Source organism: Bombus huntii, chromosome 9 (genome assembly GCF_024542735.1).
Source record: "Bombus huntii isolate Logan2020A chromosome 9, iyBomHunt1.1, whole genome shotgun sequence".
In the NCBI taxonomy this organism is placed as follows: Eukaryota; Metazoa; Arthropoda; class Insecta; order Hymenoptera; family Apidae; genus Bombus; species Bombus huntii.
In genome coordinates this window covers 425,531-442,301 of record NC_066246.1, presented here as the reverse complement: position 1 = coordinate 442,301, position 16,771 = coordinate 425,531, and the positions used below count along the sequence as shown (strand labels likewise).

Here is a 16,771-nt window from a genome sequence, read left to right as displayed (position 1 = left end):
TGCGACGGTTGGACTTAGCGCCAGACACATGTACCTACTTTCGTGTAACGCACGCCTCTTAACAAAGTACCGTTCGTCTCTGGTAACGAACTGACGATCGCGCGACCGCGATCGTCGGACTGGACGCGACAATAATCTATAAAGATACGCCGGCAACTATAACAGCACGCAATAACGTTTGAAATTGGAAGAAAGATTTCAGCGTCTCGATACGTTCCCCCCAATTTCGACAAAGTCGCAAGAAGAAACGATCAAAGATCATTCTGCTCGTCGATGGAAAAAGAACCCTACGTTGTATCGATGGAAACAACGCCGGTGCTATGTCCGCGCGTATACTTCGATCGCGTGCCAACGAACAATAAATCGGGAAACGTCGGTGTTATCGATTTCGCGACAAATCGCGTCAGATTACGACGACGCACCTCGTGTCACCGGGAAACGATAAGCGACCCAATTACGCGACGATATTCCCACGTTTTCCACCACTGTGCCTATTTTATCACGCTAAGAGGCATGCATCTGCATATACGTGTATGCGCGTCGAGTTATAAATAGTACGGTAAGTACAAGGTGCGGGCGTTCCGCCATATACAGACTACATGGGTTATAATAGTTCAGGTGTATACCTTTTATAGCTATATCGGCTTCCTCGTACGTACGTGCTAGTAGATACGTAAGAACCACGTTTTCAAAGTAATATGGAAAACTGTATTTTTACGTAACGCGTTACGTTAGAATCGTTCGTCGCGTTCTATGAATAGGTAGCGTGGCGATTTTTTCGTCGCGTCCTACCGATCCGCGTTACGGAGGAATCCACGTTACATCCGGATTCACCGTACAATAGCCGATAACGAGCGTAAGGATGGTAGGAGCGGCTGAACAAACAGATTTCAATCGTATCCAGCTCGGTCGAATTAGAATTCCTCGGCTCTTATTCCGGATATGACAGTGTCGCTTATAAGACGAGCTTCCGCCGTAATCCTACGATATATCGTATTACCAGCCAACAACGCTTACTCTCTTGACGATCTTACGTTCGAACGTTCGGAGAAGCGCGTCTCGTGCAGTAATTTTCGACGCAAACGTATTTTTACGTCGTCGACGTTTATTCGATATCGAGACATTCGCGAGAAAAAGAGTCGAGTTAAAAAGATTCGTTAAACAGGTACGTTCTTTCGCCGAGGAAACCGCGTACAAAATAAAAAATAGTAAAAAATAGTAGTTGAACGCTGAATGTTCGATACTTTGATTCGAATATGTTAAGTATATGCGTATCGTCGAACGTACAGGATGTTCCGTTTGAATCCAACGTCTAAATCGTTTCTGCCGCTGCGCAAGATAAGAACAAAAAAAAAAAAATAAATAAATAAATATATAATTGTAAGAGGAATTTAAACGGTTTCAACGCGTATATTTAATGGTGATAGAAAACGATCTTGCCAAGGTTATCTTAAGATTATTCCAAGGTCATCGACATTTCCTTTTTTTTTTTTTTTTTCTTTCGCGTACTGACACGTTTTCTACGAATCAACGTCGTGGTCCTCGTCGAACGAAATTCGGCGATCTACGATATCCTGACCTTGAAGCGATCTCGAAGAAAAAAATAAGTTTACATCGGATAACGTTATAATAAGTAATAAATTAACTAATTCTATTGGCTTATTTATTACGTTCGGAATTCTCGTTATCCGTATCAACGTACTTTTGCACAAAAGTATATAACTCTGCGGTAAATCAACGGAAAATTTATTTCCTCTTCTTCGCTGTCGCGATACGCTGTATTATTCGACGGTAAACTTTCGAGCGATCTTTGATCGAAAGTGAATCGTGTGGTTACACTGTTCCGAAGGAATTGTACCGATCTGGAAACATCGTGATTCAACAGGATTCGATAAACAAGGTATTTTTGTACGTGAACTTTGCGACAGCTAGCTAGCTAACTGGCAGATATCGAGATAGTTAAATACGCGTAACGTGCATTATCGTCCCATTATCGTCCTATCGCAATGTGCTCGTTCGATCTAATAAATTAAACTGATTTATTATATCTACATTATCGCGAATCAAGCTCGCCGCTTCTCTTCTTCGAGGTCGCTTCAAGGTTTCGACGTCTCGGGTCGTTAAACCTGTCTCAGCGTCGATCGATACGTACGAAAAACAGACGTCGATGCGCAGAGCATGGATTTAAGACGCGATTAAAGCAATTTTTTTATTTTCGATTATCGGATCGCAACACCTTATCTTTAAGTGCTGTAATAATTTAGATGTTCGACTCGAGTGAAACACCTTAGATCGAGTATATCGTAGCGGATCGAACGTCACAAAAATATCGAGTAAATGATGTTTCAAGACGACGCGATGCGACACAGATACTAACCCTATTTTAGGGTTATTTAGGTTAGATCTTGCGAGCGATTAACTACGTTCCAATCTGTATAACACTGTAAACAAACGAGATATTTCGAAATAGAAAAGAAATTGGTTCTAGTTGATCGAACGTACAGTGATTATTAAATTTGCGGTCGAAGAGTTACGTTTTTTAAATTATTCCTGTCGTATCGCTAATAAACGGATAGACTGACGTAATAGCGTGCTTGATAAAAGTTTCTCGACTAAGAGGAGATTCGTCGATTTTGTTTCCTTTAAATAAATGGAAAAACGGCGAAAACGCGACTGGAAGGATCTAAGGAATCGCACTCGAGCCTTACAATTTTTTTTTCAATAAGGTCCGTAAAACGTTTACGAGTAAATACAACGAAAATCTCTATTCCGCTGAAACTTCCGTTTTACGGTTTTACGAGTGCCGAGAAAGGACATCCGCTTTAACAGACCTATACTTGTAGAGGATTAACGATCAGGCCCGACCCTCCCGTCTGCGACAAACGCAGCACGGTAAACTGCCGAGGAAAGAAGATGATAAAAGCGGTACAACTCGAACACGAACGAAGTCGTGTTTGCGGAGAATCCCCGGCAAATGGGTTCGAACACGTGCTTTCCGTATACGAGACGTTCGATACCGATTTTCTCCTCCATCCGAGGTGACAAACACGTGCACGCATCCCCAGCCCCTTTATCTCGCTTCGACCTCCAGCGGCTTAAAAACGCCGCACCTTTTGTCGTCTTTAGAGATCGCTGGTTCGTTCCGTCCGATAGGAAAATCCGAGAAAAGCGGATTTCCTCGGCATAGAAAACGCTGGTGTTCGATTCGCCGGATACGAGAGGATCGCTTTACGCCCAACTTCCGGCAACGTTTCACCGTACCTGGTTCGAAAGCCGACGACGGGCTTTCTTCGGATATTTCGGGCCAAGCGACGAAAAGGGATCAAACGAGAGATCACCGGCGTCAGCTGTCCCTCTCGCGAACCATTCTTCGTCATTCTCAGCCCATCCCATCCCATCCCATCCCATGACAGAAATACGTATCTATTCTTTTGCCGCGCGGTCATTATGCCACGTGGAAATGTAATTCGCACTCGCGAATCCGGCTTCCCGATCTTTCTCGCTCGTCCACGGTTTCTTCTGGTCTTGGTTTCTCTATCTTTTGGTCAAAATTACCAGTTAACGACTTATCGATCTATACGAATGCCCGATCATCGATTATATGTATACATATGTGTTGTTGGAAAACAATCAAGCGAACTGGAACGGTAGCGTCACTACACAATGGCGTTGATAGGGATTTTATCGCTATTTCCAAACGTTCTCTACTATCAACGTGATTCTCGAATACGATGCTAGGATAGATCAAAAGTAACGAATGCTGTTTTTTTTAAATAAACATAGTAAAAGTTACGGTCGAATCGTACGAAAAAGGAAATAACCACGTACGAAAGTAGAAGAATTTATTACCAAGATACAATTTCACGTTCGATACAACGCGCGCATAAAAATACTTGGTGATTTGGAACGTGTTATTTTCGTTATTAGCTGTTACTTACAAATTCCTGCAACCAACTCGTGCTACGTTTCGACGTAATTACACGCAAATTATCTCGTCAAGTTTGCCGGCGAGTTCCAATTATACGCACTAACGTATCTGTTTACGTTACTTCTGTCATTGGGTACAATGACGTGCTCTACAAGGAGCACAAGCCAAAGAATGTCGCAACGTGTTAGAACGTCTCGAAGTGTTTCTCGCTTCGGTATCAAAGATGACGGTAACGAACGATGACTAATAACATCGACCGTGCATCATCCGATAGAACCGACGAGTTCGTACGAGTTCGTACGAGTTCGTTCGGTTCGTTGTCCTTCGTAGCTGAAAACTAGCCTGTTTATTCGCATTTCGCGAGTTACGCGTCTCGAAAGCACGACAGTTTGCTGAAATACGAAAAAACGTTTCGTCCGACGTACCGAGCGATCGTCCAAAATAAATACGATACGCGTGAATTTACCTTCTTACGTTCGTCTCGTACCTATTAGCTGTAATTATATCGTTAGTATCGTTAGATCGAAGAGGAAGTTTGTCACGCGAGTCGTGTACATTCGATGTTGAGAGGCTTTATGACGGCAAACGTCAGACGCAATTCTAAATACGCCTGTACATCTACGGACAAGGTCCGAATTCGGAAGAGCGATCGTCTCTCTTTGCGGAACATCGTTGCAACGACGAACACTCGTAACGCTATATTCTCGTAAAAACGCGGATCAGCAATGCAAACGAGAATGTGCACCTCCTGTCACGTTATTCGCGGAAAGGTAAGATGGCGATGACATTTTCTCAAGAAACAAAACGATGCATCGAGAACAACGTGCCGCGTTTCGACTCGCTAGAAATTGTCCAGAGACACGAAGTAGATGGGTATTGGCAAATATCGAACGCGGCCGTGTCACGAGCACGTTTGGCTTCTGTACGAATTGCCAAATCGCCTCCAACCGGCTATGGTGTGTTGCCAAATCCTTTGGATCGTGTGTTAACCTGGTACGAAGTACGGACTACGAGTTACTTAGAGACGGGATAGGGTGACTAACCGGTATAAATTCATGTACTTTGCGGCTTTCGTAAGAATTACAGGTTTTGCACGATGCTTGCGATCAGCGATAGCATAATTTCAAAACTAAACGGTCCAAACGATCGATTAAAATTGTACGGTGAAAGAGACACGGTGAAAGAGACTCGGTACAGAGGCAGATATAGAACTAGAGTTTCGAGGATCGAAGGGAATCGGTGGCGACATTTTTGAAAACACGAGTTCCGCGTCACAATCTCGAACTGCCTTTCTCAGCTTCTTCGTAAATTATCGACCGAGAGACAAAGGGGACTCGACGTTCGCAGCTTTCGATAAAAGATTTCGGCGGATTGAGATTTAAAGCGTTTCCGAGTACGTTTCATCGACTATACACTCGTTAACCCTTTCTAACGTTTCTTAACGCGCAAGTTAAACGATCGTGTATTCGCATTTCGTAAGCCTCGTTTCGTTTCCTTACTGTGTAAAATATAGCGCGCTGTTGTACATTACGCGAGTAAATGTTAGCCATACCGTCACCAAATAATCTATTTATATCGAAAATACGAAAAGTCAAGAAGGGTAGCCATCGTACATATGTAAATCAGAATAATAGCGAGGGGAAATAATTCTCAGGTCTGGAAAGAGCGATCGATATTATATTTCCGAAACGAAAGAATGGTAAAGGTTCGAGTACTTTGACGATTTTCACGGATACCGATCGCTATTGTATTTTTTAGTAGCCTATTCCTTTCAGCGGGGATCGTGCCCATTTTTCTGTTTCTTCTGTTTTACCTTTGAACGCGTTCTTTATCTCGTGTCATCGATTCTACGATCGTCGTCGATACGATTCGTCGTATTCCGTTTCTATTCCGAAAAAAACATCGATCGTTCGATCAGATCAAACCGGACGACAAAACGCTTAACGTTGTTGGAAGATCTCGTCGAAACATTCTACTGTTCCTATTATTATTTTCTACGTTTCGGATTCGAGCGAAAAGGTGCGCGATCGGCTCTGACCTTTCCTGCCAGCGAGTAAACGAGAGGGTTAATCCGAGTTTTGCATACCCCAAGTAATTTTCCAATTCATTAGCAGCGCGTATTATTACGCGTTGTGCGCGTTAAGCAACGAGTCGAAGGAAAAAGGCGAGACGCGATACGAGTTGCGGCAGCCTGTTCCTCGTAAGGTATTCATCGATCATCCGAGGTCACGTGTCTTTTTAAATGGAAATATGCCGAGAATACGGTCGAAGAAGCCACCTTCCTTTTTGTTGCACGAGGTGCCAAATTTTCGCGAAATTTCGATGAAAGAGTAACGTTTCTCGTACAAACGTTCTCGCGTTTTACAAAATCCACAAAGTATCTGGTTTCAGAAAACGGAAATGCTTTTAACGAATACTTGCTATTAGCGTAGCCGGGCTATTTACTTGGAATATCGTATTCCTATACGATAGCCGAAGGAACGTACATAGAAAGTTACATAGAAAGCATCGTCGCTGGATCGCCGCGATGCAGAAGAGAACCGAAACCGAGACGACGACGCTGAAACGAGGCATTTTCTCGTTCTTCGATCCCAAGTAATTCTACTCCGATGTTCGCGCGAAATACGTACGCGTGCACGTACACTTCGATATTTGGTGGCCAATGCGGCCTGTCTGGGTAGGCAGAAAAAACGTGGCCTCTGCACGGGACTCGATACTCCCTGGCAGCTTGCCTGCTTTAAGGTCTAAGGTATCCATCGTATAATCTTGGTTATCTCGTACCGCATGCCTCTGCACCACCGGTCTGCAGGCGCATCTGCCATAGCCGAAGAAAGAGGAAATTGCCGCGACCAGGCCCATGATCCGTAGAGAATGGACGTCGTGTTCTTGGACCGCACCGGTGCGCGTATGCATCTAACACCTGCCTCTGCGAGTTATTCCGCTCCTGCTTTTATTTTTCCCTCTTCTTCTTCTTCTTCTTCTTCTTCCTACTTCTGTCTCATTCCTATCTTTGTCGATTACCTTATGGCGCTGGCTACTGACTGCGAGTCAGGGAGAGAGAGAAAAAGAGAGAGAGAGAGAGAGAGCGAGTAACAGAAGTAATAACACAAAGAAGCAGGGCTCGTGCTGCTCGTCCACCCGACACATCGGTTATTCGATCTTTGTGGATTTTATGGTCAACCCGACCATATCCGAAATCTCTGGAAACTAGCCACTCGGGAATTCCTCTCGTACGATGCGTCACGAAATTTATACAGTTATAGTCGCTCGATATAGAAAGCGTTTTTAGCTTTCGATTTAGTACGAGGATCTGATCGTTGTTTTACTTAGACGAAGACGACGTCCGCAAGAAAATATTTCGTAAGGGGCACGAAAAGTAATAAAAAGTAAGATGTGACGAACATCGTGTACACAGATACGTAGGTTACTCGTAACATTAGAATTATCCATCGTATAATTTCAATTGCTTTATGTTACTTTATATTTCTTTGGTCGCTTCTCCCGAAACTGTCCTTCGAAGAATTTTTTAACGTATTTGCCTTTTTTCGCGCGAACGACGCGATAGGCTTACAAATAGGCTTACAAACGACGAAGAATTAGATTTCTTTGGCATCTATCGTTAAACTTCGGAAGCTTTGGCAGTCGATCGTTATCTTATAACATGTATGTTTTTATTAAATTATAAAATCATGACAAAGAAATTTACAGGTAATAGTTGAAGGAAGAAACATCTTCCTTAAATCTACAACAGCGAGACACGAATCCAAAAAATATTGCAAGTAACAACGTCGGGAAAGTGAGTTTCTCCGCGAATGGCAAGACAATGTATCATCGATTTCTCAGACCTTCCTCGTGGCCGAGAGCACGAGCACGAGCACGAGCACAGCGATCGAAGGCTGCATTTATTTGGGTCGTGGACACCGGTGAATTATCTCTTCGATCCTTCCGCTCTTACGACGCCTCTGACCCCCATTCCTTCTTCGTTATCACTCTTTATCACGTATTTACGACCGTCTTGCGGTTACTTGTGCATTGTTTTTAACCGATGCTCGCCAAGTATTGCGAAACCACCGTCCAGACGGTATTACGTGCTAAGATCGTTATTACCAACTAAACATCCTCGTCCTCCTCTTTCGTTCATCGATCTAATCTCACGGACGATGAAGTTTCGATAGAAACCGACGATCGGTCTACCATCGCGTTTTATTATCTTACTGCGTTTCTACTTCTACTCTGTCCTCTTGAAGCTCGATCCAAATAAAAGTAGAAATATCCGTGAGATATTACAGTGGCGATACTTTTCGACATACTTCTCTTCTTATACGCGCAAGATTGTGCGTTATACCGATATTTGAAAAGAATCTACCTTTCTTGAAAAATGTTCGACAAAGAGCGCTATTCTTATGCAACTATATCCGAACATCGTAGTTAACGCTTAATACACACATACGAATATGTATACGCGCGTATACGAAGCGTATAACGATAAAAAAAACTACATCTTCGTTCTCGTTGTTAACTGTCGTAATTTATGAAACGTTTTACGACGATGGAATTACACTTTTTACAAGTCTCCTTTCAAATAAATTTTCTAACGGTCTCTTCTAACTTTTTTTTACGTATAACAACGTCTTTCGTTAAAGGTGAATCTATCCGATGTTGGCTAATTTGTACGTAAAAACATTATAGACGCGTTTTATCTAAAAACATCGAAGATTATTACCGAAGTACATGCAAAAGTGATATTAAAACATCGAAGGTCCTTCCGAGCCGTATATTACGGCTGTGATAAGATAACATTTTCTAGGGTTCTTGGTAACTCGTTAACAACAAAAATACACACAACACGGTACGCTTGCCATTTTTTTAACCCGTACGAAACAAGGAGAACATTATGCCGTTTTACCGAATATCTTTCGACATCTTTCTAAGCAACGAGCGTTTAAAGTAGGTTATGGCGTTTAATTATCAATTGCTTTAGATTTCGGAAAATGTCGGAGAATGAAGCGCGATCTCCGGAAGAAAAGGAAAGACGGAGAGGTAAGACGGATCCGGGCGCTAGCAGGCACGGCAACTTCATGAATTATTACCAATTCCATCCTGCGGAAGAGCGCGTGCGACAACTTCCGTGTGGCGTGTGGCACTCGACCCATCCGGACCGGAAATACGTAGGCCTAGACGTTGGCTGTAACGCGGGGGTAAGACTGAAACAGCTGTCAGTCGAAATAGGACGAGTCGACCGTGATCCGAAGTTACAAACGACAAGCGCCTAAATTTAGACGGTGTTGTACCTTTTCGAATATCGCTCGGAACATAGTTTCTTCCTGAAATCCTTCCGGCCCTATGCTTTTTAGCAACAGGAGAAATATTCGCTTCATCGGTGATACTACACGCATACATTTAATTTACCAATGACTTACTAGAGATTGCGTCGATTAATATCGAAGCTAACGGTCGATATCGTTGTCTATATCGTGAATAACTAGTATTTCATTTTTATATCGGATAATTACACGTTATACCTTAGCCTTCTTAACAGAAGCTATTAATTTAGGCAATATTTAGGCAATATTAGGCAAAATTCTCAAAATTCCATAGAACAAACGTACTTTGGTCGTATTAGTAATTTAGTGGTACAAAATCAATTCACAAAACGATACGGGGCCATAGAAGAGGTTTCTTGACCAGAGAACGAGCGTAAAAATCACAAATCGTATTAATGGTTTCAGGATTTAACAGTCGCGTTGCACAACTTCCTCGAGAAAACCTTATCTACCGATCAAGATCTACCGAAGGAGATTTGTTTGCTCGGCATAGACCTCGATCCTATCTTAATCGAACGGGCACGGAAACGCAATCCACGGCCGAATCGTATCGTTTTCGAGTGTCTCGATTTTTTGATCGAGGATCGTAATGGGACACTGGACAAGTATCTTCGTCGATTGGAAAAGTCGCGCTTCGACGTTGTGTTCTGTTTCTCCGTTACGATGTGGATCCACTTGAATCACGGGGACCAAGGACTGATGGAATTTTTGCAAAAGGCTTGTTCGATCACAAACGTGATCGTGATAGAACCTCAGCTTTGGAAATGTTATAGAAACGCGTCGAGAAGGCTCAGACGATCAAAGGGTGAAGATTTTCCATTATTGAAGACGTTGAAACTCACTGGCGATCCAGTAGCGCATATTGAACGCATATTGACTGAATTTTGCAATTTTCAAAGAGTCACGGTTACCAAGAACAATGAGTGGAAACGGAGTCTATTAATTTATAAAAGGATGTGAGCTATCGCTTCCAAGATCGATGAGACTCCATATGTTAATTGAAGTCAAACGACCGAACGACGATTTTTTCTTATGCGAATGCGATTGGAAACATTAAAATACGATGGTTGAAATAATTTTTGATAGCTTTAAGTCTCTCTCTCTCTCTCTCTCTCTCTCTCTCTCTCTCTCTCTCTCTCTCTCTCTATCATAGGTCCGGTAACTGTTTTTTAAATATATTTTATTATTATATCACGCTGTATAAATATATTTACAAATATGCGAGATATTTAATATTTTCTTTATTATAAACAGTGTGTAATTATTCTTAAATATCGGTTTTAATAATATCACTTACAATATTATATTTACAGAAGAAGAGTCTGAAATTTAGAAGATTCTTTTGCCTTGCACTGGGCAGTAAGATATATTGTATTTTTTTGTTTTTATTATAAATAACAGCTACCTTTGAGATATACATACGATGTATTTGGAAAGCAAAGATCTAATATTTGGGAAATTTTCTTTCACATATACCCATCCTATTTTCTATTCTGTACGATTAAACCTAATTTATTAAATTAATCTCATTATTTTCATACACATTGTTGTATGTTATATTTATAAATCAAAATGAATCAGCGATATGTGTACATATCGCTAAGTTAATTCGAAAAGTCAGTTTTATTCCAACAATATAGTAGAAGTATAGTAAAGGTATAGTATAGTCCACCACTGTAGTGACGAATGATAAGTAATCGCGCGAATATCGAAATATTTCAGTACTACGTGAATCCGTGCATTATAAATATCGAAATTACTATATTATGTTTTCGTAATTAGTTCCTGTGTAATATGACGAGAATCGATATGATTATTTCAGTTAAAGGCAACAATCTTCGTTAGTTTGATGAGAAAAAAGGAGCAGAAAGGATAAGCAGCCAAAACAAGTTGAGGTTATAATTGTTAAAGGGAAGGATTCTGAGAACGACGCGAGATGGCAATACCGTACGAATGTTTGTTCCGCTGATGGTGAAGTACCAGCATAACAACAAACTGACATGAATTCTGCGAGCAAGGTAAGCAAAAAAGCAACCATTGTCGCCGATTTTAGGCAGTTTCCCGCCATATAATATTTAATGGTCGTTCCTCCCCACCGCTCGTCTTCCTTTTTCTACGTGAGTCACGTGCTTTTATCCTCGAGTACTCTAGCAATGGAGTCTGTAAGCGGACACAAGGTTAGGTTATGAGTGCTTCTAACATTTTTCTTTTATTCTTTCTTCGATAAAATTGTTTGATAGACGAGTATAAGTTGTATTTCTCGATGAAAATTCCTGAAAAAATAAATATATCGCTATTAATCATATGTCTGACGAATTAATCAACATTTTAAACGTTATCTGTTTTAGGTTGGTGAAATTTTCACCGCAGCCGGGGCAGCATTTAACAAGTTGGGAGAATTAACGATGCAATTACACCCTACGACTGACTCGCCAGCAGGGTAATTAAATAAAACACATATGTATTATCGCCTTTTGTCATAAGTAGCGGCAATGCCCGTCTAATGCTTTCGCTTAAGTTTATATGAAACTATGTACTCTAGAGAAACGCGGGAGAATGTCACGTGGTTTGACGTATTTAAGCATTAACCAATCAGAAACGTAATACTGTGCATCTACAGCTTTGTCCAAGTACTATATTAGCGTACATCCTTTGAGTTTGAAAATTTTTATTGCTATAACTTTATCATTCGTTGCGATTAAGAAATACACGAAGATATTATTAACTTCTCTTATGTTATATTTAACCTACGTTATATAAGGATAACTTAAATATTGTTTACGTTTGTATTCCCTTTAATACGTTTTACAAATTGTCAATGCACGTGGATAAAAAAGGTATTATAGATTTTACGCTTACAAGTGTAGTTGGGAATTAAATAATTAAATACTTTGCATCACTATCGCTTTACCATAAAAAGCATAAAAAAGATGGCTGGCCGTATTTTTACATAACTCCTTGTGTCGCTTAATCTGTAGTAAATGGACTGACGAGGAAATTGAGATGCTCCGTCACTCGGTAAAGACCTTCAGTGAAGACTTGAACAAAATAAGTGAACACATCAAGGGACGAACGGTGTAAGTGAATAAGGCTGCATCGAGCCCACGGCTGTTCCTCAATTTCTATGCGTCAGTCTCGACCCAAAATTAACCGGTCGTTTCGGCGTTCTAGCTCTCAAATTCGAACAACGCTAAAGAAGAAAGCTTTTGAGGAAGCTGGCGTGCCGCTCAGACAACAAATGCTTTCTCAACAGTCGACGCAACAATCGGCAGTTCAACAAGTATCGAAGCAACAAACAGGAAATCAAGGATTAATGGGGAAATCGTCTGAAGTCACGTTGAACATGTTAAATGCGCCGGAATCGGAAGTGGATGTTGAGGGACTACCAGAGGAGTGTCAAGTAAAGCTCGAGTTCGAAGGTGCGACGGAAGAAGTAGCTTCTTAATGAGCCGAGGTTGATCTTTCCATATGTAATTTTTTTTTATCTAGATTTCTAAATATAAGATAATTTTCATATAATATACGCGCTTAACGTTAAGTAACAAATATGTACCTTCAATAAATTATGTTTCTCAAATAGATTTTTAAAAGTAAGCTACGATTATTTACTTCGTGACATTCTTACCGACCGATCATCGACTAGTGTTTTTAATGAGGGCGCCACAAGCTGAAAAACCAGCGTCACAGACGCGTCAAATTGTTGGCAGCAATTCCGACTGATGCCGATGTTCGTCTATCCCATCGAATAGAGATTTTTTTGTCGATCTTTTGGTATTCTCTGGTTTCGCGCACGATCATGTAGTTTCGTGACTTACGTTACGTTAGTTCTGTTGCGTGACGCATGCGATTGACAGATTAGCGATGCGACGACTGACAGAGAACCTAACTTGTTCAAGTAGTTAATCGGCAGCACGCACGAGCTGATCTCCTATTGCATTCTCTTTTTCTTAATCGAGTCGCAGCTATCTTATTTTACAAAGAGATTAGCTCGTGTGTGTTCGATCAGTGTGTGATGGATCGGTACGGTGAACTCGAGTGAACATTTGCAATTCGGGGCACCTGTGGCTGTGCCAGACGCTTGTAAACACGAAAATATCGCTACGACTGGAAACGTAACGATGGAAGGAGGCATATTAGAAAGTCCAGAGACCACTTTGGAGAGATCCGATGATGAGATCGCCTTACAAGGATTCTGCAGTCCTAAAAAGCCACTGTACAAAGTTCTTGGCCTGGCATTGATGTGCCTATTAGGCTTTGGTACGACTGTCACTGTTATTGCTCAATTATCTTTACAACGTGATCAAGTAGCCATTGTTCATTATTTATGTCTGATCGCTTTTGTTTCGGTACATTATGACCTCATTAAATGTTTAAACTCGAGTTTGAACTCAGTTATCGGGATGACTAATATCTGCTATTTCTTTCCGATTAAGTTTTTCGTAAAGTAATTTCAATCGCAGCCTGCAATAATTTTATTTATTAAATTTTATAATATGCCGATTTGATATTTTTTTTCACGAACATTTAAGCCCGTACTTTGACGTTTATTATCTGCCACGTATCATAATGAAATACTAATGAACTTATAAAACTATAGGAAGCGTAATTTTTTTCAATTGTTATTATCATTACATCGAAAATGTATTTAATTATGAGATTCTCGTTATTTGACAATAAACTAAACAATCACGTACATTTGATTATTCTAGTTTCCTCTATTGCCATCGTATTTATGCAACGTTTTTTTAATGATTTATATACTTCATTTATACATTTTTTTGTAATACTAGGGAAATAAGCTTTTTAAGAAATAATGTAAAATTGTACTCTTACTTTTAATCAATGCTTATTACTTTTCTTTCCTATTGATTTGCAAGAAACTATTTCGAGTAATTGTTCTGTGAAAATTTTATCAATCGTGCTTTAGTTACTTTCTATTGGTTTTCCAAGTGACATAAAATGCTCAATACACGTATACAACGTAACATGCATTTATGAATGGAATAAGATAAGACACCGTCCATTTTGCACATGGCCCGAGACAAGCCGCATCATCTTGTCGGTATTCTTTCGTCCGCGATATTTTACTTTTTCCCCCCACTTGTTGATGTTTCCGATACCAACAAGACATGTAAAATGCATTTGCGCGAGTTCGAATCGCATGTATTCGGTTGGCAACTAAGTGATTGCGGGTTTTGTCAATACCACCTAATGACAAAATCCGCAATCACTTAGTTGCCAACCCAATATATTGGTCACGTTTCTCGAGCACTCTTAAGCGATCAATGATTCGCTTATCATGCGACTGCATCTCATTATCTGCGTATCAATTAATCGAACGGAATGCTTTTATTTGCAGGTTCTTACTTCTGCTTTGACAATCCTGGTGCTTTGCAAGATGACTTTAAAGTCGACTTGCAGATGTCAACTAGTAAATTTGTTTTATTGTATTCTATTTACTCATGGCCAAACGTGATTTTATGTTTTATTGGCGGATTTTTATTGGACAGTGTATTTGGCATACGTTTAGGAACAATTATATATATGGGACTTACGCTGATCGGTCAGATTATATTTGCAGCTGGAGCTATGGTTAACGAGTTTTGGGTGATGATGGTTGGTCGCTTTGTTTTTGGGTATGTCTTTCTCTATAAGCTTGGAACAGCTTTTATGATTCTGGTATTAATTTCCATACCTTTGCAGCGTTGGCGCAGAATCATTGGCCGTCGCTCAAAATAATTATGCCGTTTTATGGTTCAAAGGAAAGGAACTGAACTTGGTGTTTGGTTTGCAGCTAAGTTTCGCTAGAGTCGGATCAACCGTGAACTTTTTAGTAATGGAACCGATTTATAATTACGTGTCTCAATACTATAAAGGGCCGGAATGTATCGGCATTGTTCTCTTTCTTGCTGCTCTTACCTGTGTGGGTTCTATGATCTGTGCATGTTTACTGAGTATCATGGATAAGCGTGCTGAGAGATTATTAAGAAGGGGAGAGGGGCAAGAAACCGAAGTCGTTAGTTTAACCGATATTAAAGATTTTAAACTAATATTTTGGTTGATCGCCGTCATTTGCATTGCTTATTACGTTGCGATATTCCCGTTCATCGCATTAGGAAAGTAAGTACGACTAATAAGGAATTTGTATAATTGTATTTTACGTAATTACATACTACGTTAAGTTATTCTTTCCTTTAGAGTATTTTTCGAACGAAAGTACGCGTTCGATCCATCAAACGCGAATATGGTTAACTCTCTCGTGTATTCCATATCAGCTATTGCGTCTCCCATCTTGGGCTATCTTGTCGATAGAACTGGGAAGAACGTTTCTTGGATGTTTGTCAGTATTCTTGCAACTATAGTAGCTCATGGACTACTCGCATTCACATATATAAATCCTTATGTATGCATGATTCTTATGGGATTAGCATACTCTATGCTTGCCAGTAGTTTATGGCCACTGATCGCACTCGTTACCCCAGAATATCAGCTTGGTACTGCTTACGGAATGTAAGTAAAGTTTAACGCACTCTTTAGATATCTTTGAAATATTTGACAGTTAATCTTACAAAATCCTTTATTTACAGTGCACAGGCTGTACAAAATTTGGGCTTGGCTACAACTTCGATATTAGCTGGTATAATCGTTGACCGGGGTGGATACTTCATGCTTGAAATGTTTTTCTTGGGTTGGCTATGGAGTATGTCTTTCCTTCGCATTGCTATTTCGATGAGATCTAAATGTCTGTATACTAATTTCTAATTAACGCTTTAATAGTTTCGTTAATAACCGCTGTTGCAATCTGGGTGTCGGATGTAGCAACTAGTGGTGGCTATCTGAATATGACGCCAGGTCAGAGAGAAAAATACGAAGAAATTCGACGTACACCGGAAAGTCTCGAAAGAGAAAAGTTACTGGCTCCGGAATCAACTTCTGATTTATCGACTGACGATCTTTTACAACCACAATCTGACATTAGCATTAGAAATCGTTATCTCTGTCGCATTGGAGGAATGGTAATCATGCAATCTTGTTTAAAACGATTTAAAAATACTTTTAATACCGTTAATACGTTGAATACTTTTAGGTACCGCCTAACGTGAAAACCCCAATTCACCGGCTATTACGATGATGCATTTTATTTAGATGAATTTAAAATATAAATAGCTATATTCATTTAAAACCTCGGTAAAAGAGTTGCTCACTGTGTCTTCCTCTTACACAGCATTAATCTGTGATAATTTCGTAATCTATACGTTTGAATTATAGCTCGAATTACATATAATTCATTTGTAACAGATAGAAAAATAGATTTTACGTCGACAAATTAATACGCCAATGATTGACAAGTGGCAAAGATATACTTATATATCATTTGTTTTTGGCATTTATTGTAATTACGAATGTTAATAATAATACGATTTTATGAAACACCATCAAATAACGTGTTTTTAACACGAACAAATCAAGAATTATTTTCTACGTCTTATTTAAAAGAAAACCTACATAAATATTTCAA

General features: G+C 40.1%; 3 protein-coding genes across 6 annotated transcripts in view; all 3 read left to right on the top strand.

Moving 5' to 3' along the window:
- Window positions 1–10,727, top strand: part of LOC126869407 (probable RNA methyltransferase CG11342) — a 43,101-nt gene extending 32,374 nt beyond the window's left edge. Inside the window, exons 2-3 of the mRNA XM_050625893.1 lie at window positions 8,910–9,126; window positions 9,658–10,727. Of these exons, the coding sequence (XP_050481850.1) occupies window positions 8,920–9,126; window positions 9,658–10,212 (762 nt within the window). The 5' untranslated portion in view covers window positions 8,910–8,919 and the 3' untranslated portion in view covers window positions 10,213–10,727. The remainder of the gene's footprint in view (window positions 1–8,909; window positions 9,127–9,657) is intronic.
- LOC126869408 (chromatin complexes subunit BAP18) overlaps window positions 1–12,844 on the top strand; it is a 44,016-nt gene extending 31,172 nt beyond the window's left edge. Inside the window, exons 2-5 of one of the 4 annotated variants that reach the window (XM_050625896.1) lie at window positions 11,075–11,270; window positions 11,601–11,692; window positions 12,231–12,329; window positions 12,424–12,844. In XM_050625896.1, coding sequence (XP_050481853.1) covers window positions 11,253–11,270; window positions 11,601–11,692; window positions 12,231–12,329; window positions 12,424–12,697 — 483 coding nt within the window. In that variant the 5' untranslated portion in view covers window positions 11,075–11,252 and the 3' untranslated portion in view covers window positions 12,698–12,844. The other 3 variants (XM_050625895.1, XM_050625894.1, XM_050625897.1) reach the window with 3 other exon arrangements.
- Window positions 12,845–12,999: 155 nt separating this feature from the next.
- LOC126869402 (major facilitator superfamily domain-containing protein 1-like) lies at window positions 13,000–16,435 on the top strand. Its single transcript, XM_050625880.1, has 7 exons — window positions 13,000–13,509; window positions 14,612–14,888; window positions 14,956–15,372; window positions 15,451–15,762; window positions 15,840–15,952; window positions 16,030–16,268; window positions 16,340–16,435. The coding sequence occupies exons 1-7, from the start codon at window positions 13,371–13,373 to the stop codon at window positions 16,382–16,384; spliced, it is 1,542 nt and encodes a 513-aa protein (XP_050481837.1). The 5' UTR covers window positions 13,000–13,370; the 3' UTR covers window positions 16,385–16,435.
- Window positions 16,436–16,771: the final 336 nt, after the last annotated feature.